Genomic DNA, 27,305 nt, shown 5'->3' on the forward strand with positions numbered 1-27,305 from the left:
TTACATAACCGATGACGTGAACGTCACCTTAGCCCTCCGAAAAGCCTGTTATCGAGGCTACCTTACATAACACAGGTGAACTTTGCCCTGTTACTCAACCAATCTCTGATCAGACCAGAATCAAATCTGCTTTGGGCGCGGACTGGAGCACCGTAGTATTGTAGACGGGCTTTTCTTCAAGACGGACCATCTTCCTTCGCCGAAACTCAGGCATGGAAAGCGGGATCGTGGGGCCTTCGGTGGCCGTCTTGTCCATGATGGTATTCGGCATGATCAGCAAGACGTTCGTGGTGTTTCCCACGCCGAAAAGTGTGCGCAACCCGTGGAAGTGGACAAACACTTTCGTCTCGCTCGTGCACAGCTCCCTGACGGGCCTGGGTGCTCTGCTGTGGTAAGTAAACAAAACGCCCACGCCAAGGAAGAATATGCTTGTCATGAGATCTCTGCACAGATCTTCAGCTGTCTTGAAGTCGTCTTGAAGCATGTGATCTTTAGGCGGCTCTTGGAAGGGAAGATCTTGTGTCTGTCCCGTTGTTTCCGTCTTGAGGCGCAGCCACACCCCTGTGGTCTTGAGATACCGTTCGTCTCCTTCTAGTTGTACCCCGGCGCTCCTTAGTAGAACTCGTTCAAGTTCCCGCTTCTGGGCGCTGTACCATGTGCAATTCCTTTAACCACATTATTCAGATATATGATTAGATTGTACGGAATTTATTTATTTTTCATAATACTCGGAAAGTGTGATACGCAAAAGATGGTATCTAGCAGCCCCGGTATCTAACATGCCCGGCGGGTGGACCTGTTATTGACGGATTGTTTAGAATAACACCCGATGTCCCTACAATGAGGTCCTTGGCATTGGCTGATTCTGATAAACTATGCAATCCAAAAAAAAACGCATACACATACATGTACACACGCACACATACACATACACATACAACGCACATACGGACACACACACATACACACATACACACAAACAGATATAACTGTTGAAAATTCCCTGCCTTTTAAGAATTTTTTTCGCGAAACTTAATAGGATAAAGATGCTTTGCTTAGTAAGCAGCTTAGGGAATTAATGCTTTCACAAATCAACAACTAGAAACAACATGTTTTTTTAATCAGAGATTCAATTTACCTTGGTAAATAGAAGCGTTTAATTTACTTTAAAGCTCACTTAGATTGTATCTGTATTGAAAACACACTGAAATACCCTGATTATGAAGATTCCTTCCATTCATGACAACTGTCTCCAGGTAACAATCCTCTCCCACTGATGCCATAATTAAGAGCATTGTCCAGAGGCCAAATGAATTTAATTTCTTGGTTTGCTTTATGCACACTCTCATTGGTTTTGACAGTGAGTCACCAAATTTCTAATACTGCTTTCCAATTTTCTCCCCAGTTTTTACCAGACACCAGAAATGACCAAAGATTTGATCATGCCTGTCACTATGCCCTCACATATACTGGTGTCAATCTCTACAGGTAGGTTGTTTTGGTCAAGATATTAATGCATATTAATATTGAGTTAATTTTTTGTTTAGAACAATCTGCTAGTAACATCATTGGTATGTAATTTTCAACCTTTTTGATATTCAATTTATTCAACATAAGAAAACTACAGTCATGATGAAATGATTATTTTGTGCATGAAAAGCAAGCTGTATTAAATCTTGTGTTATTTTTTCCAGGTTATTTTATGTATGATGCACTAGATTTGTTTGTGAGCAAGAAGGCAAAGTCTCACTGGGAACTTGTTCTTCACCACATAACGGTAAGTAACGTTATAGATACACAGGCCTTTACTACTTCGGGAAAAGAAGGGATTAGGAAAAAAAGAAGCTAATAAAAGAATCCAAAAAGGGTGATTCTGACATTTCTATGATGTTACTGAAGCAGTTGCAGAAATGCTTAAGACATCAAAACGTGAGAAAATGCTACCATATACATATTCTGTGTTGTTGGGCAAGTCATTGTTATCTAAAAGACAGTACAGAAAGTGACTTAAGCATACTTCAAAGTGGGTGATGTCACTTAATGTGCCCTTTATAAACATGTGATAATGACTCAAAGTCTGGTATGTATGAAACCGAGGGAGGATTCAAAAGTTCTGGGCACAATTTGACATTTGAATACGAGGGGTGATCAATAAGTTCTTGGCCTCACCAAGAAATAAGTTGCAGAACTCAAATTACGGAGCATGATTATGACTTCTTTTAGCAATATCCACCAAATTTCACATTTTTGTAGTCATTACTTTCCTGTCCACGTCCATTTAAAAATCAGTAGGTAAGAGGCGAGAAAAACAAAGTTGAACTGTGATCAGAGCTGAATTGGCATAATATCTTCGAAGACATTGTCAAATTGTTTAATGAACATTCCCTTTCCATTTCAACCAAAAAGAAGTGGGTATCTGACTTTCAGTGGAGCAAGTTGGCCTGCACACCTCAGGTCGCAGCTCAATTGTCCGTGTCTTTATCCTTCTACCTCACTTGACGTTACCGGGTGTCGCCTGCAAAGTAACGATCACAATGATTCTAATTTTGGCAGACATTCATAAAAGCCTTTGTACCTTAAAATTATTCCTTGATATTTGAGTTGTGCATCTTATTTCTGGGTGAGGCCGAGGACCTATTGATCACCCCTCATATGTTTGGGATATTTCGACTTAAGTACACAGATATTCAGATATTTCTTACAAGGGTTTTTCCGCAAATTAAACAATTTTTGGAAAAGTGCCATGGTGTTATGTTACTCTCTAAGCAGGCCTTTTTGTTGGGCTTTCTTTTCCTATTTTTGACAAAACAGAAAGCTTGACAAAAATGTCTAAAAAACATGCTAAAAACCAGCCTGAGCTGAACCTCTGCTTGGAAAGTAGTGCTCTGTTATCTGATTTGAACTGTTTTCAAGAGCTACTCAGTTGGACCTTCCATTAACAAACCCAAACACACCCGAAACAATACCTCCTTTTTCAATACAGCTCAGTGGTAAAACAAAGAAGAATGTATACAGTAACATCCCAAATAGTGACTTGCTCTGTGACAAAACAAACAAGTCTTCATTTGAAAAGGTCAAGGCTGTTTTACTCCTTATGTAACAAACATGATCCTATACTTAACTCAGAGACTTGCCATATCCAGACATACGAAAAAGTGGGAATGCCTACCAAATATGCCAAGCAGAACTAAACTATATCATTTGCTGAAAGTGGATTGAAACTGTATACCGGCATGTAAGCTGTAACAATAGATTTATTCAAACTCGCTTGTTTTGTATCACAGACTGTAACGTTACTTCCAATCTTAAGTTTTTTTCTGAAGGAAAGCTTAATATTTACTTTTTTTGTGTGGCAGGAGGAAGGCGTGCAATGAAATGGAAGAGTTTGTGTAAGAACATGAGTGGGAATGTGTAAAGGGGGGTTGGAAAGTTGCCCGACACATTGGCTCCTTTAGAAAGAGAGGGTGTGTCTGATTGGCTGCTTTCCAAGTGACGGGATTTAGTACTCTAAGGTCGTAGCTGAGCTGTGGGTCAGACAACCTAATAAGGTCTCTGTGTCATGTGATTGGCATGTTGTTTGCAATTTTTCTTCCATTGATGCTGCCTTTATTTATCACAAACTGTAGTGTCAACTCAATGTCTGCTTTGCTGTTACAGAGTTTTGTTTAATTTGTTCCCTTTAAATCTACAAGCTGAATGAAATAATGTCAACTCTTTTGCATCCGCCAAGATTTCATGCAAAATGTATCTCAAAAATGGTGTTATCGTAGTCCGTATATAACGCAAATTCCGTTGTCTGGGGCTGTGTAATGGCCCCTCCCGGCCAATTTTGGGCGGGCCACTAAAACATGATTCAGTCCGGCTAGTGTTATCGAGGATGTCTTGGACACCTGGATATCTAAAGGGTGTATACCTTGAGGATTACCGATCCTGTATTGTAGTAGATCTCCTTAAATTTCAATGTTTTAGGGTTGACGTTATATTTCTGAGATTTTTAGAAGACAAGAAATTCTTTGTAGAGGAAGAAAAAACAGTGCTTCTTTTGAATTTGAACCTGATGCTCCAAGTTGAAAATAATTACCAGTAGTTCACCATACAAGTTGAAAAGTTCACCGGATGTTGAGAACATTGTGTAATCTCCCCCTAGGCTGATAATTATCCCTCTAAATTGTAAGAAGAATTAGCAGCTTTTGTCAAAAATGCTAAACCACATTTTTGTGAGTACACACCCCTTTTCAATCAAAGACAGGCAGCCCAGTCTTGTCAAGCTAATGTATTTTGACACTCGAGATATGCATCCGTTGTTATCTCTTCTTTAATCTCTGCAAGGCTCAATACCTTCAAGTTGGGAAGGAGTGTCAAAACTTTTTCTCTATCAATTCTTTGTTTTGTAACTTCAGTTTTTGCTCACTGAAACATGGGGCTCAAGTGGATGTAACATTTAACAAGAGTCCGTAGGACACAATTCTCCGTGAAGTATTTATAGTTTGTACATTGTGGGTGTTAATGTTTTGTTAATTTCCTTTGTAAGTGACCTGCTCAGTTGTAAGAAAGATAGATTAAATGGATCTTGATGTAAGGTGTGAAATCACAATTACTATCCTGGTTTATTTTGTTGTATTTGGCGATTAACTGTTTAGGGATGGGCCATTATACTGGATAATTGTTAATGATGGCCCCAGACTTAAATGGTTTGGTCCATTTTATGTCATTTTTATCATGAAGCACTATTTCTCGATTAGAACCGCCAGTCCTATATCATCTTGAGACCTAACATTTCACGAAGGTCAAAGGTCACCGGATCTCGCAATTCGGTGGACCGCCCGGAAGTGACACTAGGCTCGGCCGGCGGCCACTTTTCTGACATACATATCTCAACAATCTTTCATCCCCTGCGTTAACTTTTTTACATTGTCACAGCTTCCGTACTACAAACTGCAAGTGTGGTAATTTTGAAGGTCCATAGATATCCCATTTTCACACTGTGCGTAAAAGTGCACCGTCCGTCGCGTGCGAACATACTAGTGTGCGAGCTGCGAGTGGACACGGCATACTTAAGACACAGACAGGAGGTCACTCTGCACGTGTTCGCAGCCAAAACTCACAATTCTTGTTGCCGCATTGGTATGTAACTTTGTATATCGCTTGCTAGGTTGCGTGTGGTGATGCACGTTGTCTATTTTACAATGTAACAGTGACTATACGATCATAGCAAGTAGGAAAGATATGTACCCCGTATCTGCCTGAAGTATTCTACTCAGGCGTAACGGATTATAGCATGGTGTCTATGGCAGGGCAGCGGCACTACCATTAATCATAGGGGTGCAATTACGATATTGCATTGACGATAAAAGTAGTTACGGTGTAACAAATACATCGTGCATCACCACGCCCAACCAGGCAAACGTTATGCCAAGTTACACACCAGTGCGACAACGGGATCGTGAGTTATAGCTGCGAACACGGAAACAAAAGCATTTCCAATACTCCCAGAAGGAGGTCACACCTCCTTCCCGGAGTAATAAGACTACCACATGAATAAAACGGGTGGGGTGGGGGTGGTGATTATCAATGCTTTCTCAGGAATGTCTTGAACACCAGGATATGCATACCTAGGGGATTACAGATGTTGCATTTTGATAAAGTAATCTCTTTAAGTTCACCATTTTTACTATCTTGGCATGGCAGTCACATGATACCAGGGGAAGTTGGTGTTAAATCATGCAATACATCATTTTAGAGGAAGGTCTGTTTTATGCTGTGAAATATCTTCAGAACTCCCGACCCCAGCCAAATGCTGACTCAATGATGTATGAATGCCAAGCCAAAGGCCACACCCCTTTTTGAGGCAGCAGCCCAGTCTTGTCAGGCTAATATATGTGGCAACAGGAGGGAGTAGGAGTTGTTATGTCTTTTATGTGAGGTTAGATACCTCCAGAATGGGAGGGTCTTTCACTCATACACTTTTCTTGACCAGTTCTTTGTTCTAAAACAACTTTGGCTTCACTGAAACACTGGTCTGAGTGGATATGTAACAGATCAATTCTCATGTTGGTTCTGTTGGATACTGCTCAAGAGACTGCTCAAAAACACCTGGATATCTTAGTGTGACATTCTTTGGGGATTACCAAGGAGGTTAAAATAGGAACCTCCTTGGGATTACTGATGTTGCATTAGTTGACCCCTTTAAATTCATTCTTTTTTACAGTGGAGGTCTTAATGTACAGGCGAAATTATGAGAGTCGGTTTTACTGTTTGAAATAGAGAATTGAAATGAAACTTAAGTATAATATTTGTCATGATACCTGAAATAATGTGCAATATAGATTTGTTTTGGGAAGGAAATATTTTAGCAAAGAGACTCTCCAAACACTGTCTGTCACTTGCGATAAGCATTTCAAATGAATGCCCCCCTAACTCTCACCAAGGAGGTTTAATCAGGGTGATTAACCTGATTAAACCTCCTTGCTCTCACTTACACATGGCTTGGAAGGGACCTTCTCCCTGTAATAAGTTTTCTGATTCAGGAGTAAACTAGTCTAATCGTAATTCAGCCCTGTTGAGTTTCAGTGTGCTAGAATTGTAACCCCCATCACACTGAATTCTAAAGAATATGCAAATGACAAGCAGCTGAAATGAAAAATGGGGTCAAACTTGTTGGCAGAGTCCAACAGTTGGAGTGGACTACACAGTTGTATGCTCAACAAAGCCTGTGATGCATTGTTGTGATGTTAATGAAGAACCCAGCCTCCTCCTAGTAAAAGTTCATGACCCCACAGAGTGTAGGTCTGCACAAAGGGCATTCTCCTAGTGACCTAGTTTGGATGAGGCCTAGCCTAGAGTCCAGCCTTGTTACTAATGTTAGCGTCATTGGTGGGTAGCGATGTTGGGAGCAACATAAGAAAAGGTATATTTTGGTGAAGTACTTAATGATTGACAAATAGCCAAGTCACACATACTTATTTCCATATTGTCTTTCTTTCCTTCAGGTCATAGCATGCTTTGGCTGTGCCGTTGTCACCAAGCTGTACACTGGATTTGCCCTGGTGGCTCTAACCATAGAACTCAGCAGTGTTTTCCTCCACATCCGACAACTCTTACACATGGGCGGCGTCAGCAAACGCAACGTGATATACCGTACAAACGGCATGATCAATATCGGGATGTACATCTTATTCCGAATCTGTACGCTAGCGTGGATGACGAGATGGGTAGTCATCAATCGCGATGCGATTCCGCTCATTCCATTCACACTTGGAAGCGTTGGACTCGCTATTATGACCATCATCAACGTGATCCTCTTTTTCCGCCTGCTACAAAGTGACTTTTTGCAAAAGAAGCCCAAACACAAAGATTGGTTCTCTGAATAGGAAATCTTCATCTTTGGATTTTGCTGTAAAGAGATAATAATTCCTAGGATCCTCATCTTTCCCTACATTTACAAACTCATCGGTAAAAAGTGTTGTGGATGGATAAAAGAAGGTGCCAACCAGGTGATGACGATACATTTTAACTCATATCAAGGAGGCTAATACATGGCAACGGTAAAAACTTCAGGGATAGGCCATTCAAAAGTCTGTTGTACACTTTTGTGACAGGGTGTATCAGGATGTGCAGTAGAACAATTTTGCCGTCACAAAGACAGTAATATATCCATAGATTCTTGGTTAACTTTGTAAGATCATGTTAAGGTATGATGATAAGAACAACAGAGATTCACAAATTTGGTCAGACTGTACCCAGTCAGATAGGAGAGTCCTTGATATGCGCTTTAAAAAAAAATTTACTTAAAAAGTTAATTGCCAATGGTAAGAAAACATTTCATCATTGAATACTGTGCAGGTTTAGATTCTACATGATGTATACCATGGGGGAAGTATTGCCTTGTTGGAATATAGTGAATTTCAGGTAAGATTTTCCCAGTCAAGACTTCTTATATATCATTATGCTGAACACTGCTTTCTCTTTTTGGTGGTACATTTTTTTAAACATTTATAAAAAATGTATTTTATTCTCCACAAATCCTCAAAAGATGTTGTCCAAATTTTTAATCCCTGTTACCACTACTGACTGTATTTTGTAGAATATGTATCTGGAAGTTTTTTTTGGAACTGAGCACACAGTTGACAACCTCCTTAGTGTAGAAGTATGTTCCTATGAGAATGTGTCATTATCTTTAATTTGTTCCTTCTATGTCAGGAATGAAATTACAGATAGGCCATGTACATGTATATATTAGGCAACCATTACACTACTAGTATGTTGCCATATAATATATAGATACATATATAATATTAACTCTCAGGTCACACTCTAGATATTACAACATAACATTTATCATCCTGTAAACTGTGGGAAAGTGATAACTGGTGATGATGGAATGCAGATGTGCAGTTTTATGTCATCTGTAGGTCAGGAACTCCATTGGGCCTACTTAATGAACAAACTGATGAGCTGAATGGGGGATCAACCTCCATTAACATTAATCCGCAAGTGTGTTTGAGAGATCTCTAGTGTACCGTCCCCCAGGTATGCACAGTTATATAGATATACAGGAGTGCTTTATACTGGGCGATGTTGGGTTTGAGATATGTTGGGACGTATATTTTCAGGGTGGCAGATTTGTGTACCCTGGTGGAATTATGTTAGTAGATGCTACATTGCCATGGTTTCCAAGCAGGTGCATTACTGTTAAGTACAGCAACATCACACATTACAAAGAGATAAGGCAGATAGTGGGATCTCATAATCAATGACGGATCCCAAGGGTAACATTGTGCCAGCGAATGTTTGATGTTGAGTGATCAAGTGTGAGAATGTTTTAAATTTAGACAAAATATTTTACGGTAATTTCTTAAGTTTTGATTGATGATAAAATTCTAGTCATGACTCTATTTTTAAAAATCTTCTTTTGTTCTGAAAGAACTATATGGATATAGCATGACTTACCTAATTCTAGGTAGATCTGTCTTCAGACCTGTTGCAATTATGATTTTTTTACCAATAACAAAAAGTGTGATGAGACATTGTAATCAATGAACTTCTGTATGCAGCTTATTAATTAAGGCTTTACAACAAAGAACAATTTTATTATAATTGTAATTTGCAGTTTACTTAATTGAGTCCAAGATACAAATGTCACTAACAGTGTTATTCCATATAATTGATTTACATGCATGTTTTCTGATAATGTTATGTTGTTTGCTATTCTTGGTTTATTTTGAGCTGTATTATCTGTTGAATGACAATACTTTAGATATAATAGATTTGTACATTTTACAATTTTGTAAGGACTTTTACAATGAAAATGAAATAGATTTATGGCAAATATGCAGTATTGTATTCCTGTCTTTTTTTAAAACAGTAGCAATGTTCCCAGAACTTGTCTACCAGGGCTTTGGACAAAAGTCTTTCCAAAATGTGTAACTTGCAAGAACATAAAAAAACCTGATGGATGGGTGTGTAGACCATCTCTTGTTCCATCATAATTATAAGTGTATGAAGTGTTACTACACTTTCATAACTAACAAATTATCATAGAAAAATTGATCACACACAAAAGCAACATCTAGAAGTATGTATTAAAAATCTAGTTGACTTAAGTTATTTAGAAATACCTTCACCTCTAAATTAGACTTTTTATTCATTCTTGAAATGTCCTGGAATATCAAAAGGAAAAGCCAAACATGTAAAAATTGTTGGTTCAACTGTTTTTGCAATGTTGCTGCATTATTCCACATAGTAGTTAGCGATTTGCTGTTAACTCTCGAAGTGTTAATTCCTGAGACTAGTGACTACTGGCCATTTCTGATGAGAGTCTGCCTAGGTGTATCACATACCATACACATCAAAGAGTTTAGATTAAGGCAAACAGGCAAGAGCATTAGTACTTTTTACAATGACAAGCAATCTTTCAAACTATGCCTTTATGTTCCCTGAATTTGTAGACTTTCTTTCCACAGGTCTATGATCTCTGCGATGCATTGAAAATATATTTTGTTTGGTCACTGCTTAAATCACTTCTTACATTTTCAGGCACAATTTGTCACATTAACCATTCCAACTTTGTTTTGTACATGGTAGGTTTTCACTTCCACAATTAGCTAGAAGATTTCCACATTAGTGGCGATGTTGTAAACTCCAAACAGATGTAGAAAACTGTAACAGTTGTCTTGCTTCTGGTTCCGAGGAACCGAAAGGCTCGCTGCTCCGTGGAACCAGGATCTTAAGATTACAATCTGTTACGATTTCGCCTTTCTGTATCTGCTTGGAGATAACAGCTTTGACCTTTCTGACCCTCAGTCTTGGGTCAACTCTTGCAACTTTTCATTGTCCGTGAACTGTGACACGTCACCCTCGACCCCTGTGAGAGATTCGTCGCCAGGTTCGAGCACCTCCACGCTGTAGCGAAGTGTCTTACTCCGCACCCAGCTGTAGGAGTTGTCGAATCGAACAACATCTGAGGGGATAAAAAGGTTATCAGGATGTTGTATACAGTTACTGCATTGTGTGATTCAACCTCCATTTACATTGATCTGCTGGGGTTGATTAATCTAGTTTGAAAAACAGTGGGTTATCATACTGGGGGACATTGGGTTGGAGATCTGTTTGGACATATCTTTTTAGGGTGGCAGAATAATGTACCCTGTTGGAATTATGTTATGACTTTACACCAATAACTTCAATTGATATTGAAGCTTACAACAGTGTAGTAGCATTACACCTTCACTTCTGATGAAACTGATACATATGCAGTTAATGAATAACAAAGTTCTTAATTCACAACCCAAGTTACAGTTAAGTTCCTTAAAGAAACAAAACAAAATAAACGAACAAAAAAGGAACAAAACAAAAATGAACTTTACATTTCCCTGGCTCCTCACACAGCAGTTCCCCGTCGGTCAGTATGAGGTGACTGTTGTGTTTGGAGCACGGCACGACCTCCTCCATGTCCTGGTACCTGTTACTGCTGCCCCGCTGCTTGTACACACCAAAGCCAATGTCACAATCTTCAGTCTTAAACAACCACCTGGAAAAGACATGTTAAACATGTGTTAAGACTTTCAAACATATATTTCCTCTTGTTATCATTTAGACACTTGAGCAACAAAGACACAGAACATTTTTGTAAAATAGAAAGCCTAACAAGAACACCTAAAATCAAGTCAAAAACCAGCCGGAGCCGAACTGCTGCCGAACACAGCAATCTAGACATATTTGTCCTGCAGTACCTGAGGACTGCACCAGGGGTCTTCACGTCCACCTCCAGTCCGAGTGACGTCCCCGGCTCCACATCTGCTGATGTCATCTGTTCCAGGATCTCCGCAGGAATCCCCTGTGAGTAGCACGACTCAGGAACCACGCCTCCATATCTGATCTATACAAAAGAGCAACACAACTTTAGACCTCGATCAGGAAATGCAAGAGACATTGTAATCAACACAGGGATGTTATGCGTGTATTTAGACTACATACAGCCAAGCAGTTGGCAGTCATCATAATTTAGTTATATGTAGGTCAGAAGACATGCTCTTTGTCCTCTTAGCACTTGTACCATCAGTTGCAGAATACCATTGAACTTTTGAACTTTTATTGAAAAAAATCCATTAGCGATGGGCCCTAAGGCACATCACTAGTCTCACCTACTCTAATACATTAAATGCAAATCAGAAGTTGTTCAGCTGGAAACCCATTTGCCAGACACACATTCAGAATGAGGAAGGCATGAATGTTCATGTTCTACAAACCGTTCACTGTACCTTTGACTTACACATGACATCCCCGTCTGGGTCTGTCATGGTGCCTCCGTAGTGTACAGGGATCTGGTCAGGTGCAATGTGTTGAACAAGCACCTCTTTCCAGTTACCTGTACCAAGAATAAAAACTTGTATTTAGATATATGTGCTAGGTATCCTATAAATTGTAAGGGTTTTATTCAGTTGTTCTCGACCTTCAGTGAGACTTATAATGACACAATGTTCAAGTACGTTGTATACACAATGCGATGAGACATTTTGGCATGTATTTTTGTGAAGTGCACAGTTTTGTCCAGGGTTCCTGACTAAAATGGATATACATGACTTGTACATGTACATTCCAATAACACAAACACAAAACATATCAGATTTCCTGATAAATCAAGGGACTTAACAGTATGTTGTAACTGTATACCTGAAATCGGTACTGAAACTGCATTCAAACTAACCAGCATGTCCCTGTCCTCGGTACTGAAACTGTATTCATACAAACTAGCATGTCCCTATCCTTGGTACTGAAACTGTATTCACACCAAACTAGCATGTCCCTGTCCTTGGTACTGAGCCTGTATTCACACAAACTAGCATGTCCCTGTCCTTGGTACTGAAACTGTATTCACACCAAACTAGCATGTCCCTGTCCTTGGTACTGAAACTGTATTCACACAAACTAGCATGTCCCTGTCCTTGGTACTGAAACTGTATTCACACAAACTAGCATGTCCCTATCCTTGGTGCTGAGCCTGTATTCACTAAAACTACATTGTAGCATGTCCCTGTCCTTGGTACTGAGCCTGTGTTTATACCAAACTAGCATGTCCCTGTCCTTGGTACTGAAACTGCATTCACACTAACTAGTATGTCCCTGTCCTTTGTTTAAAGATCTCAAGATGAGTAACAGGTTGTGTAGCTTGTACTTACTGCCGCAAACAAACACCTTGTTTCTGGTGTCTTCACTCAGAAAGGGTTTGATGATAGAAAAGGCAATGGGGAAGATAGAAGGTGCTGTATTGTGAAAGAAAAAAGGAATCATTTCAGCAGAATACTTGTAACTTTTTTACTATTGTATCATTTTGTGATAATGCCAATGAAATATTCTCAAGCATATCTTTACTTGCATATGTAGCATTTACTGAGTTTTGCTGCTTATATTTGGAAATTTACTTGAGAAATTATGATAGCTACCTATAATTGAATATCTTCATTACTGGTTAGTCACATCACACCATTTCAAAAAAGTGCTGCTATATATGATGATTATGATTTACAGTTCTTTCTACATTATATGTATAAGACAGTGTAGTTATTATGTTGAAGCAGATCTACATATATCAAAAAAGACATTTTGACACGCACCTTCCACCACAATGACCTTTTTCAGTATTTCTGGATAGTTGGCCTCAAACATCTTCAGAAACTATAGAAAAATAAAAAAAAGGAAACATTTATCAAAAATAGTGTACAGAATACAGAAGACATAAATCTTAATCAAAACAACAAACAAACAAACAAACAAACAAAAATATATTGTTGACAGTTCAAACAGATTACCAGTGGGTTCATCCATAATGACTGACCTGAACAAAAGCCTCCGCAACTGAAAAAACAAAACAATCTTCATGAATTTTGTTTAAGCATCAGCTGTTTCAAACAGCTAAAAAGCTTATTAACAAGCAAATACATGCAGCAGAAATATTGTTATGTGTTCACTAAAAATAACTAGTATGTACCTGGCTTGGAGAGATGCTGCATTCCGAAGTTGTACAAGTCGTACACCACAGTCATCCCAAAGGTCTGTTTGCCAGTCTAAAGAAAGTAGGGGTAAAAGAAGATAATCAGATATGTACAAAAGATAATGGTGCATAGGACTTGCATACTTAAAAAAATTTGATTCCATTAAGTCATGTACTTCTCCTGGTAGCTATTTTGAGAAGCTACAGTTCTATTATGAACAGTGGGACTAATCTTCATATTAGTTCAGAAGTTTATATTCAATTCAGTTCTTTGTAAAACAGCTCCCTATAAAGTAACTCTTGAAATTTCTATTGATTTTACGTTCACGATGATGAACTTAAGAACGCCAGTGTTTTCATTGCCATAAAGTATGTAACTATAGTGCTATCAAGAACACTCCCTTTTCTCCTTACCGTGAAATCATATCACAGTGAAATTTTACAGTACCTTTGCTGAATGTGCGTTCAACCTGTCCTCCACCATCTCAAGCATACAGATCTGGAACTTGATGACGTCCAGGATCTTGACAGATCTCATCATACCGTGGACGTCCAGCCGGCCGAACACCTGGTAGAACACCAGGCCGCCATCTCTGTCCTCACCACAGAAACCTCCCGCTGGGAAAAACTTATCAAGGACCTTACAGGGGGTAGAAATTAAGGCTTAAGTGTTGGAAAGATGACGTTTTAGGCCGTAAACTATAATACCAACTGTGGAAAACTTGATAGCCATTACAACATGGAAAACTCATCATCAATAATAACAGGGAAAATGTATAATATGTCGACAGGGGAAAACTTGATACATGTATCAATAACAAAAGGGGAACTGATCCTAAACCTTACAACAGAAAAACATGCAACTGGAACCCTACTAGGAAAAATTGACATCAATAACAAGTAAAAAGAATTATTAGAACCTCAAAAACATGTTATTAGTAGTTATCGTTATAGCTAGTTCAGGTCCATAGAGGGCTCACATTTTATGCCATAGAAATTCTACTTCTTTTCTTTTGTGGAAACAGAGAAATATTACAAGTTTCTTAGCTGTAAAAAACAAAATCATGCTTGGTTTCTCACACTCCTTCACACTAGAGTGTTACATGTACCTCTGGTATCTTGAAGTTCTTTTTGAGATTGTCAACATCCATCTTCTTCCTGTAGGTAAGATGCTGAAATGGAACAGAGAAATCATTTGAGTAGCATTCACCATGGGAGACAGCAGAGCAGGAAAAAGAGAAAAAATCAAATGAAATACCGGATAACAAAGATCTTTTGAAAGATGCATCAATATCAATTTCTAGTATCCTGTTTGAATCAAGACAGAGCCAGACAGAGGTAACATTTTTATGACTTGTATACTCACTTCTCTGTACATCTTCTCTGCTTTGTCAATCTTATACCTTCTCGCTGTTCAGGAAGATACAGACAAATGTGAGCATTGAATATGCATGTTTCGACTGACTTAAATCGTACTTCAATGAAGCTAATATCAACCAAGGTACACAACAAAATTAGATGCTGCTTGGTCAGCTTTTTTTCAATGAAGAGCAAAACAAACAAAGCAGACACAAGATTAACTTGATAGCCTCACCTCTCAGCCACCTGCTGAGGTACTGGTCATCCATGTGCGGCTGCGCAACATCCTGTAGTCTCTCACTGAACTGTGTGCAGGGAACATTAGGTAAAACATTACATGAAGTAGAATTCACAGTATCATTTGCTGCATAGCCTGGGTGCCATCCTCCATAGTATTGCTGGGTCAATCTTTTTGCTTGCTAACCACAAGTAAAAAGATTGACCCAGCGGTTACTACGGAGGATGGCACCCAGGCTACTAAATTATGCTACAGCTAAGTGTAATCAAATACTGGACATGCATGGCTTCCTCTCTCTGAACTTCAGACTTGATATGTGGGACTGAAAAGCGAGTGCATGATCTGAACCATCAAAAATCTAGGAAGCATTGTTGATATTCTTTTGACTTCTACATCAAGATTAATCATGTAAGAAATGCAAAATAATTTGTATTACTAATAGTTAAGTAAAGGCAATGTTATGGTGCATTTCCTATTCTTTTCTAAAAATCATATAAAGGAAAGTAAGCTTTCCATTTGAATATCGCACTTTGCTCAGCCTGCAACATAGTCCTCTCCTTTTTGTTTGCCCTTTATGTTTTCAATGCATATAACGTTAACTAGAGCGCAACGTTATTAAAACTTAACTATATTTACCTCCTTCAATATAATTTGCTCTTCTTCCCCACTCATCTTGTCTTCCTTTTTGAAGGACTGGCGTCTTAACACACTTCCTGAATGTCAAATTAGCTGTAATATATTCCAAAGGGCGATCATTTGCACACAGGTCATCGGTAGGGGTGAACTTTAGACATCATCTCACTCTGGACAGCTCACAACAACAAATATCCACCACTTCCGGGTTCAACTCAATTTTAGAAGGAACCACTTTGACAATGGGGCGTTTTTCTGCCAGTAAATGTGTCACAGGGCTTTGGCAAAAATGTGGACTTTCGTTATACAAATTGCGTTTTGTAGTTTGATATCCCTACCGTTGGTTGTCAATTTGTCATTATTCCGTGTTATCTATGGAAAGTGATACTAGTCACAGCAACGACTGGTTTTACGCCTGCCCTTTGCAGTCTAGCAGTGACGGCTAGCGATTCAACTTTAAACTGCAGCAGTATTTTGGCACCTTTGTGCTGCAATATATTTGCGAACCGCAAGGAGACATTTTTGATCCACGGACCGCACGTGTGGCGAGTAAAAGAAAACATGGCTCCTCGTGGAAAGAAAAGAGCGGCGGATTCTGCAAAAGAAGAGGCGCCAGCTCCGAAAGGAGACACCGACACTGGAAATGAACCTGTGGTGGAAACGTCTACAGCTGCCCCGGCAACGAAGAAGCCTAAATCTGAGGGAAAAGCTTCCTTCCGAGTGAAAATCGAGCACTGGTTTGTAGAGAGAAACGTTCTATTGTTCACTTCATGAGGGACGGATCAGTTATCGATGTCCCTCGGTCCGCCACCCCTTTACACAGCATACTAACTCAGTTTCACATACAATAAGGTTCATGTTACAAAATAAAATAACTCAATTGAACAGCTCAACACTGGAAAGGGAAACTCCGCGAGCGTTTGTGTTGTCCTGACCCCCCAAAAAGTACACCTCCTCCCCACCATCATACATCCTGGTCCGCCCCTATCAGCCAGTGTGACCTACATTTGGTTTTGCCATTATACCTCATTTTTACCACTTCATGTATTCTAAATGCAGCATTTGAACTGGTTAAAGTCAAAATTACCAACACAAATCATGGAAGAAATAACTATGCCCGTGTTTGTACCTTTTGTTGTTGATGCAGAGTGTCTTGTTTTGAAAGTATATAACCTTAGCATATGTAACGTTGCCAGGTATCTCCTTTAGAGTTTATGTTTTGCTGTGAAGGTATGAAATGATGTGGTCTTATTAACTTTCGTAGCTTTCTGCCCTCACAGCAAGAGCTGACGTGTGTACAAGCGCAATGCTGACCAGCTGGCTGAGGCATTGCGGGCGGAGTTCCCTACCGTTGTCGTGGAGACGGCAGTGGGACGCTCCAAGAGCTTTGAGTGTACAGTTACAAAGGACGATGGGGAAGGTAAGTGTCAGTATCTGTGTAACAGTGGGTTCAAGCGCTAGTGGTTAGCGTGCGTGGGCTCTGCGCTGTTGGGCCCAGGTTCGATCCCCGGGCCAGAAGACTGTTCTACTTGCCTCTGTGATTCAGTGGTTCCCACACTGGCCCAGTCAGTAATGGCAAAATGTGCCGCATGGGGATATAAAAACTCAGAGATTCGAGGACAAATCTTGAAAAGAAAAAGGGGAGAAGTGTAGCAATGGTGTTCAAGTGCCGCTAACTGACCAGTCTAACTGGTCCGGACCTTTTAGCATAGCGGTTATGGCATTGACACCGGGATCTGGCGGCTGGTGTGGGTTGGAATCCCGGGAGCCAGGAGACTGTTCTACTTGCCTCTTGTGTTTCATCTGTAAGGAAAACTTGCAGACCATGCAGCATTTCCCAGTTGAATTTCAATAGTGCAATTTCTAGATCACGATCAGTAAATAAGTAACTTTGTTATCAAATTGTTGTTATAATAGTTTTGCATTGTGAGCTTTTCGTGAGCTTTTGATGGACAAGTTTGTACATGTAGTTACTTTTTTTGACTGTTTGCTATCATAAACATTGTTCATAAAATTTTATTCTTGATTGTTTGCAGAAATGTTAGTGTGGACAGGGATTAAGAAGGGTCCACCCCGCAAGCTGAAGTTCCCTGAACCTAGTGTGGTGGTGGATGCCATTAACAAGGACCTTTAAAGGCTAGAGATGTCAGGTATGATAAAACACTTCTTTCTTTCTTACAAAGCTGTCTTTAAATGTGACGTGTTGCAACAAAACATTTGGCTAACTGTTAAAAGTCTATATTTTTCAAGAAAATAGAACTGATGCAAAAGAGATTGTAAAGTACTGGTTAAATGCTCCTTCTACATGAGGGCCTGCATGGGGGGGTCCCGACAACGCTCAACGCTAATTTTGGAGGGCCGGCTACGTAATACGCTAAATTCAGAAAGCCTCCCTACGCTCTACGCTAAATTCAGAAAGCCCCCCCTACGTTCCACGCTAAATTATGGAGTGGTCGGCAACGCTCTACGTAAAATAAAAATGGCCCATTACGCTCTACGTAAAAGGGGCATGCAGGCCCTCCTAGCTACATGTAGTCAGTCAGGAAATTCACTGACCACAAAAAGTTCTCTACTAGACAGGACTTTTGCTAGGATGCATGGGGAGGGACTTGAATCTCTCCATTATTATGATTACAAATGTACATGGAATGAAACCAGCATGTGATAACTAGTCACACCTTGTTTATTTGATTGTTGTATGGTTCTTCTACATCAGGCATGACAAGACAGACTGACTGTGACTCACATTTGGCCGAGCGCTGATGACAGGAGAGGCAGAAAGGTTCCCCCTCGCTTCTCCCCGATGACCAGCTCACCAAACATAGCTCACCGTTACTCTGTCGTCGTTCTGGACCACTCTGTTGTACTTTTGTACCCTGTTCTTGTACTCATAGTGTAGATTTAAGCAAGTAGAGCTAGTGAAAAAGTTGTACATGTTAACAAGTAAACTTTTCTATTTTTATGTTTCATGTAACCAGTCGAGTTCTGACCAAGGGAAAATTTGGGTAGATTTTCTCCCAATAACATTTGTAGCAGTAATTAAGATCATGTTGCAGTGTTACAGATTTCCTAATGTAAATGTCTATTTAGAACTAACACGAAGTTTATATCCAAGAGCATTCTCTATTCTCTACACACTACCAGTATATGTTGGAGGACCATTGGAATTCTTCCTATGTCAATTTCTGTGTCTTAAAGCTCACCAACTTTCGTAAGCTAACAATGCAGTAACAAGATTGTGTACATCATTTCACCATGACTGGGTGGGTCTCTACTCTTCAAGATGATACCTGAGTAAATAAACCTGTATTTTGTCCTGAGAGAAAACAAATAAATCATGTTTAACTCTCTAGTGGTGGTGTGTGTTACAAGTGTTTCCTTGTTAAAAACATAATCATGTGGAGAAGGGGCAAAACTAGGGGGAAAGAAACAGGGACAGGTCTATTTTTATCATTAAGCATTTCATCTTGTATTATCTCTAACAATTGAAAGTCCTGATTACTTGTTTTGAGTACAAACCATACAAAATGATCTGAAATCTGTTGGTCACATATTTTGTAAACATGAAGAAAGCATGTCATCTCTTCAAAGGCAAAAGAAAAAGAATCAACTTGTTTTAGGCACTTATGTTTCATAACAAGGACAAAGAAGACACTTCATTCATGTTCTTTCATATGAATATATATTATTTTCAAGGCTTTAGGTCCATAAGAGGATAATTCTTTTTAGGAAAACAAACCCTCAAAAGAAATCCCCTTGCTAAAATTGGATAACCTACATTAACATTAATCTGCTGGGTTACATAAATCCACCACTTTGAAAAACAGTGGGTTTGAGAGATCTCTGGTGAATCACCCCCGGGTTTGCACAGTTTAGATATACAGGAGTGCATAATACTGGGGGATGTTGGGTTGGAGATCTGTTTGGACATATCCTTTCAAGGTGGCAGAATTATGTACCCTGGCAGGATTATGTATTGTAGATGTTAGATATTTCTCAATGGAAGCTGCTTTCAGTACCAAGGACAGTGAAAGCCATTGATTATTATTGACATTGAGAGGGAGAAATCTTTGACAAGCGAGACCTGTAGCAGGATGTTTGACGTCTTACTAAAATAGCAGTATGGATTATTCCACCATAAGCACTCCCACAAGATAGTTTCATATTCAATATGAGGTTAAAAAAGATTCCCACTAAATTTCCACCCCTCCAAGAGAAGTGAACTCGTCTATTGTAGGTCAAAGTGCACCAGTGACAACATGGCGGATCTAGACCAAAAACTTTCTGGTAAGTTTTAATTTCCAACCTGAGCGGGTTAGTAGGACTCCCACAGGTTGATTCTAGGACGTTATGGAAGGCTAAAGAGGTGTTGAAGCCTGTCACGGGTTCTTGATCGTCTTTATGGAGTTAACTGTGCACATATGTGACAAATCTTGATCATGATAGTTAAACTGATTTCTGTAGCATGCATGGCCACAAAACGTCAACTGTGTGTGTTTGTGAGTTATAAATGTAACAACAGTGACACAGTTTAACATAGAGCGTTAATTAGAGAAACTTTAGGAGCTTACGGCTGTTTCACAATTGAGTGTACCAAAGTGGTGTCACTGAGGCTCAAAAATCAACTTTAATGTACATTAAAATTGATGTGGGCAGTTCAAAGGTACATACTTTGGGCATAGTATTCTATAAGGTCTCTGCACGACGCCTCTCGGTTACAGTGATACAGGTCTTTTATGTAATGGGTCACTAAGGGGGTACGGACGGGACAACTGTAAGACTATATTGGTATTTTGTCTACATTAGGTGAATGGAGAAGCTAATGCGGTATCAAGGTATCAAGACTGTTTGGATGTCCAGTATAGTAAGTCAGAGATGTAAGAACCAGCCATGACAACACTGCTCCTGGCCTACTGCGTCCCGTGTTCAGGGAACCTGGTAACAGCTGAGAGAATAAGGTAAGGTTTACATTACAGCACTCTGATCTTTCAGTATATCTCAAAAGGTATATTTTGTTTTGATTGTAAGTTATGATGTAAAAGTCCTGGAAACCAAACTATCTTTCACTCCTCCAGTCTTCAGCAGCTTATCATATGATATGAAAGAAGTATGGATCAACAATGTTTTGAGTCCAGGATGAGATTCTTTATAATAGAAGAGGAAAATTGACAAACGTAGCACACACCCAGTATATATAATGATGATATAAGGAATGCTCTCTTGAAGAAAATTGGGTCAAGACAGCAAAAACTAAAAGGAATTGTTGTCGGGTGCTGGTACTAACTAACTGCAAAGTTAAATTTTCGGTCTGAAACTTTTCCCTCTTCTTCAAAGTGGAAACTAGGATTTTTTTATCACATCAGGACTTTTTTAGAAAGTGGTGGGCACAGGTGTATCAGAAAGTGTATCAGCGACTTTGATGGGCACGAACAGCTGCTAGAATTCATCAGCAACAACAACATCAGGTGCATTATGGGAATCAACGCCTACAGGACAGGGCATCTTCTCAGGGGTGAGCAGAAATATGTAGACTAGAATGTTTTTATAGTTATGTAATCATCAAAGTTTCTGATGAATTGTCCTTATCATCATTACATATACTTCATCCACACCACGGGTAATAATGAAGTATCATATCATGATCAACTGCTAATTCTTTTAAATAATTCTCAAAAATGCGTACTGTAAAAGTGTTGCATACCGGTAGTTGTAAACTGTATATAGAATTATTTATCATCTTACAAATGGTAATACTGTTAGAGGTATTTTAGGTGGCAATCCGATTCCAGTATCTTTGATATATCTTATGATATGATTTGACTGTTGTTTGCAGACTGTCCAGTGCCATTTGGACTAGTGTTTGGAGGGACTGATCTGAATGAAAGTACGGCAATACCAGAAAGTATGGACCTCATGACTGCTACTGTCAACAGGGCCAGGTAAGGACATCGGTGATTCAATATCTGATTGACAATTTCTCTCAAAAACATTTGGGGTTAGATAAGATGCAAAGAAAGGGAATAAAATGTCTGCTGTATGTTTTGCATTCAGCAGTAGAAAATGAGCCATACACATGTACCACACACATATTAGCCAGATTAGAAGGTAAACTTTGAAAATGTAGTAGTACTTCAGTTAGTGATTACACTGTGCATTGATTTACCTGCCTGCTGTTATAGTACATACTCATAATCTCGAACTGAACTGCTATCTCTACGCACTTCAACCATGAACATTACTCAGATGGGTAACTTCTGGCTGTACTTCAAGGTGGATATTCTAGGTTATGATCTTCAAAGAATTGGCTTGTTGAGACTTTGCGTCGGATCTTTAGATTTCCTTCTCCCCATAGCTGTTTCTACAATTTGGTTCTTTATCAAATCTTGCACTTTGACCTTCAGATTTCTGGTGTGTTTCTCCAAGGAGATAAAACAACAAGCCTTAAACCTCTGGGTGAGTACAGGTAATTAGATTATCTTGTACCTTGAAATCCATTTCAATACAAATGCTTTATTTTAGGGCACAATGATTCACTATACACACACTGCATTATTTCAAGTGCTGATATAGAAATTTTGAAAAATGTCAACAGCTGAATCAGATGATTTACTTGTGGTTTAACTTTCAGCCCCATGTTGTTGACAAGATTCACATTCAGCCTCAAGGTTTGTGTTTAACTTCAGTTAACTGAATAATACTTACAAAGATAAATATGCTTCTTTTATATTCTATTTGAAGTGTTAGAACATATAGCTTTTGGAAAGTCACTACCAATGACCTGATCTTCAAGCAGATATTGGCAGAGCAAGAAGGCCTTTGTTTAAGGCTTAGTGGCATTATGCTATAGATGCTACTTTGTTTGACAATGCATGTTTTTGTTGACACACTCCTTTTGTTCACCTAATATCAGGTGTTTGTACATATGCTACCTCATCGTCTTGCCTCAGTGACATCTTAACTCCTTACAGAGCTGCAGAGTTTGGTTCATGCTCATGTAAGTCAATACAGGTGAAGCAGACCAGAATATGCCTGGGTATATTCTGACCAGTGGCATATTCTGGTCTGCTACACCTGCAAGCTCCCACTATAATTTTTCTATCACAGCTTTGTGTAAAAGCACAATTTTGTGACTCCAGATAAGAAGAAACAGTGTTGTATAGCTACACTGTGTATTTTGCATGTGTTACACATGTAACGTTATATTTTAAAAGAATCAATAAAACATGGTATGATTTGAATTTGATACATCTGTTTCTGTTCCTAAAATGTTATTTCTTTGACTTTTCCAGGTGGTTGTACAGATGATTTGAATGACTCCACAAAAGTCTTCCTACTTGTATGTGGACTAAGACCAGTGAAGGATCCAATTTACCTGCTGCAGGTATTTTCTGGTAAGGCAGTGATTGATTTCTGCCCTTTAACACTTGTACATATTGATGCAACATTGCAGGAGCTATTGAGCACTACCTGTACAAAAAGTGGACCAGATTTACAATACAATGCAAACTTAACATTTCTTTGGCATTACAGAATGGCATAAAGAAGACAGCAGGGTACTTCTTATTGTCGTGGGACCAGAGGTAGGAAACTTCCTTAATACAATGAATTACAAATGTACATTACGTTGATTAAGAATAAACATCCAGGTGATAAGATAGGCCAAAAAATAGTCGCTTGAGTAACTGTTTTTTGGAATAGATTACATTATTTGTATCTGTATCACATGTCTGGTACACCAGAATAGTTCTCTTACTTAGGGACAGTTTAATTCAATAAGTAAATGCATTTAAAAATGATTGGTTTTAGCCATGGCATCCTGGGAATACATGTGCCTCTACTCTTGTTGATAAGTGTGGTGGGTTCTTTAACATATTTGTGGTGTGGCTCTCCTCTCTCTCCAACTTAAACATATTTCTCCTTCAAATGGAAAGTGATTATTCTTTTTTTGTTTGTTTCAGATGAATCATGACTATGCAAGGAAAGTAAAGGGTGAAATCTGCAGGTACCCAATTCTTGAGAACTGACAATATGTTTTTATACTGAAACGTTCATATGTGTTGCAGTGTAAAGTTTAGATAGGCAGTAAATCAATGACAAATGTGTATATATATGTAATGTACTGTAATGTAATGTAATATCTGTGCCCCCCTCCCCTCGCAGGTGTGTAGGCATCCTACTGCTGCCCCCCATACCGCAGACTGACCTCCACACACTAATGCTGCACTCCTGTGCTGTGGTCAACTCCTCAGTCAGTGAAGGAATGTCAGGGGCCATCTTGGAGGTGAAAGTTACATTGTACTTCAAGTGTTCTTTCTGATATTATGTCAAATTTTGCCAGTTGTCAGAGTTCTCTGTATATACACTGTATTTATATTTCTAGACGTAAGTTGTGATAAAGCTCTGAGATAGTTTTAAATTATCAAATGTCCTCTTACATGTACATGTATGTCCTGTCTAGGCCATGTGTTTGGGAGTGCCTGTGATAGCGAGGAACATTGCTGGCAATGCTGCTATCATCACACACAAAGAGACAGGTCTTCTGTTCAACAGTCCTCAGGTACGTGCTGATGAACACATAGAGACTGAAACATAGAATTATCATCAAGTTTTGCAGGACTTTTCTCGTGGCCTGAATGCTCAAATTTGATGCCGAAAAGTTGCCACACTCTGAAATTGATTTTGCATGTACATACATGGATGCCATCTACCAATTAGTACCATTACTGCAGTAGATTTTGTGGTAATCCTATTTCAATGCTGTATCTAAAAAAATTACTTGTACAATGTACATTGTATAGTCATCATACTGTAACGTCATATCTGAATGAAATGTCAAATGATTTGAGTCATTTGACTTATTAGTTTGACAGCATAAACACAGACTTAATGTCCCATCTGGGTTTTTTTATTGTATTGTCTAGTGAGTGAGTGAGTGAGTGTGCCTGATTTATGCAGAGCCAATTTCAGACATTACATTTCATCTTCATTTCTATTCAAAAGCTTTATTTATATAGACTTGATGTGTCGACACAAGTTAACAGATGTATGGATTTAAATGAATGATTAAGACACATCCTATCACATTAATGAGGGTTCTGAAAAGACTGTCACAGCATTATGTAAACATCTCATTCAATTTGCATCTAATATTTACATCTCAGCCAAAGGGGAAAATTGTGTTTTTGGTTAATGGTAGACTTTCATAGCAAGTGAGATATGTAAATGCACTGTTGTTTTCATTTTTACACACGTGGTATATCATGACATTTCATCTAAAGCTATTAATGTGTATATATTACTGATTTGGCTACAAAATACAAATGTTCATGTCCAGTTGATGTCCCTACCCATTACAATGGAACGGTCCCTCCATATTGGAAATTTTGCTGTAATATACGCGCCACTTTGAAAGGGCTTCGGAGTTCAGAGTTGTCCATTACCAGCTTAGGGTGATTGACAGGAAATCAATTTCATAGGCTCTGCAACCTGGCCCATTTTACTGCTCGCAATCTGTGAGGGTATCAAAGGGGTTTAGGGGTTGCTGATGAGATATTCATGGTCACGCCATACAAGAAATCCATGTGAAATTCCTTTCTAGGAGTAGGAGTCCTCAATGGTCTGTATTTTAAGACTTAAGATTGGTATGACAAAATATGAAAAAGTACCACCAAAATGGCTTCTGTAACAAATTGTTTATGTATCATCGTACTGCATGTTGTCAGCACTACTAAGCTATTATAGTGCCTTGAGCTACATGTAGATGTGGCTAGCTGCCAAAATGCCACTGCCTCAGTAATAGTGTAAGAGTGCATCTGTGAGGAATATGATTCACTGTGTATTTTGGCCAGTAGCCACCTCTACATGTCTCTCACAGCCCTATAGCACCCAACTTCCAGCATAATAACTCTTATATCAGTTTTTAGTACATCTCTGTTAAGTTTCATACAAAGGACCTGACCATGCTTAAACAACAACTGCACTGCCAGCAGCATCAGCTACACTAATAAAATAAGAACCACCATATAATATACAATACATAAAGTTGGTACATGTACATTATTGATTATTCCCGGTGTACTATTTCAGGCCTTTTCATCACTGTACCACTGTACAGCTTAAGAACTAGTAATGTGCTGTTATGGAATGTTTAAGCCCCTACAAACTGTATCTCACTGGACCTGTGGCATGTTGGTGGCCTCGCTGCGTCCTGAATTGGATTTGTGTTACCCTTGACTTTATACTGGGAACATCATGCCAAACGTTCAAGTATAAAAGCCTAAAAAGATTCTGTTTTTTTTATCAACGAAATTCATTAAGCGTGCTGTCAAATTGCTAGGTAGCAGCAAGGTCACCAACGTACCGCGGGTCTAGTAGTGAGATAGGGGCTTAAGACAATGTTCATAAAGCTTTTAGAAGAAGAATCTATAGCATATGTTACATTAGTGCATTAGTTTACTGCCATGGTTGGTAAAGGTCTACCAGTTGATAGAATCCTATGCCAACTTTGCCTCAAGTTACAAGTGTGGCATTAAACTAGACATTAGTGTATCAAAATTCAAACATTAAAAGTGTTACAAATGACAACTTAAGCATGCATTGAAAATATTATGGCTTTTACTGCCCATCTATCATAACCCAAAAGGGGGACATTATGTTTTTTTACATTCTGTAATATGTGTGATATTAAAGAATGCCATGGTCTATGATAAAGCCGTAAAATCTTGCAATTTGTAGTGTTGTACCACACAGGATTTCCAGAATATGATCATGACATATATCTACACAATTCTTTTGTGTCTTGAAATGTGCAGTGAAGCCCTCTAGAGATATTTGCTTATAACTGCACCCATAAAGATATATTGTGTTACATACAAATGAACATGTAAATGTTAGACAGATCATGAACCAAGAATAAAAATTGTAAGTAGTTAATGTATGGAATAAAATTGTTTAAAATGTTGACCCCCACCCCCTTCCCCAGGGTAGCCTCCAATCCCTTGACGTACGCTGGTGGAATTGAGTATCGCCAATGGGGGATGTTATTACCCCTGCCCATAATACCATCCATTTTGTTAGCTAACGCTCAATATTAGGAGGGGGAACATTTCATTTCTTACATGCAGCTGCAGAAACTGATGCACACATTCATAATGTACCTCTTCAGTTTATAAAATTCAATGTGATTTTCAATACAATTAAGTTTATTTATATAGCTGTAGCTTAGTTTCTTAATCTGTGTAATATGCCATGAAATGGGACTTTTATGAAACATTAATTCTCATCTTTATTACCTTTCATCAAAAAAAGATTTTCTAGTTGTAAAAAAAGCATGTTAAGAATCATCTTCTTTTTAGAGCCTATTTTAATTTCAATGTAATGTCCTGAAGTTTGCAATCATCTTCTTTATGGTTGTCATAAAATGCTGTTATGCTATGTGTTTCTTGCAGGCCTCCTGGGCAATTTACAGTTCACTGGAGCACTGTGACCTCTTTTTTTAGTGTCAAATGAATAATGCATTTAGTCTATTGGATGACACGATGTAATGATTCTCTCTCTCCCTCCCCCCACTGTCCAGGCTTGAAGAAA

General features: G+C 38.9%; 3 protein-coding genes and 1 long non-coding RNA gene across 4 annotated transcripts in view; 3 read left to right on the plus strand and 1 right to left on the minus strand.

Annotated features, from left to right (window-relative positions):
* Positions 1-80: 80 nt before the first annotated feature.
* On the plus strand, positions 81-9,334 carry LOC136444712 (TLC domain-containing protein 2-like). Its single transcript, XM_066442413.1, has 4 exons — positions 81-391; positions 1,406-1,488; positions 1,695-1,777; positions 6,990-9,334. The coding sequence occupies exons 1-4, from the start codon at positions 213-215 to the stop codon at positions 7,368-7,370; spliced, it is 726 nt and encodes a 241-aa protein (XP_066298510.1). The 5' UTR covers positions 81-212; the 3' UTR covers positions 7,371-9,334.
* On the minus strand, positions 7,779-15,990 carry LOC136444707 (SEC14-like protein 2). Its single transcript, XM_066442399.1, has 13 exons — positions 15,723-15,990; positions 15,084-15,153; positions 14,856-14,899; positions 14,599-14,661; positions 13,938-14,129; positions 13,487-13,562; positions 13,334-13,353; positions 13,113-13,173; positions 12,678-12,761; positions 11,760-11,866; positions 11,232-11,377; positions 10,866-11,029; positions 7,779-10,459 (listed from the first exon to the last, which is right to left on the minus strand). The coding sequence occupies exons 1-13, from the start codon at positions 15,756-15,758 to the stop codon at positions 10,299-10,301; spliced, it is 1,224 nt and encodes a 407-aa protein (XP_066298496.1). The 5' UTR covers positions 15,759-15,990; the 3' UTR covers positions 7,779-10,298.
* A 232-nt stretch (positions 15,991-16,222) lies between these two features.
* LOC136444719 (uncharacterized) lies at positions 16,223-19,071 on the plus strand. The gene is made up of 4 exons (XR_010757310.1): positions 16,223-16,456; positions 17,000-17,139; positions 17,756-17,869; positions 18,436-19,071. It is a non-coding gene; the product is annotated as an uncharacterized lncRNA (long non-coding RNA).
* An 869-nt stretch (positions 19,072-19,940) lies between these two features.
* The window catches only part of LOC136444726 (glycosyltransferase 1 domain-containing protein 1-like), a 28,522-nt gene continuing 21,157 nt past the window's right edge, over positions 19,941-27,305 (plus strand). Inside the window, exons 1-12 of the mRNA XM_066442430.1 lie at positions 19,941-20,006; positions 20,526-20,677; positions 21,083-21,231; positions 21,553-21,658; positions 22,121-22,172; positions 22,348-22,384; positions 22,630-22,713; positions 23,009-23,110; positions 23,250-23,299; positions 23,678-23,721; positions 23,880-24,000; positions 24,178-24,276. Coding sequence (XP_066298527.1) covers positions 20,610-20,677; positions 21,083-21,231; positions 21,553-21,658; positions 22,121-22,172; positions 22,348-22,384; positions 22,630-22,713; positions 23,009-23,110; positions 23,250-23,299; positions 23,678-23,721; positions 23,880-24,000; positions 24,178-24,276 — 912 coding nt within the window. The 5' untranslated portion in view covers positions 19,941-20,006; positions 20,526-20,609. The remainder of the gene's footprint in view (positions 20,007-20,525; positions 20,678-21,082; positions 21,232-21,552; positions 21,659-22,120; positions 22,173-22,347; positions 22,385-22,629; positions 22,714-23,008; positions 23,111-23,249; positions 23,300-23,677; positions 23,722-23,879; positions 24,001-24,177; positions 24,277-27,305) is intronic.

The sequence above is a fragment of the Branchiostoma lanceolatum genome, chromosome 1 (assembly GCF_035083965.1).
Source record: "Branchiostoma lanceolatum isolate klBraLanc5 chromosome 1, klBraLanc5.hap2, whole genome shotgun sequence".
Taxonomy (NCBI): domain Eukaryota; kingdom Metazoa; phylum Chordata; class Leptocardii; order Amphioxiformes; family Branchiostomatidae; genus Branchiostoma; species Branchiostoma lanceolatum.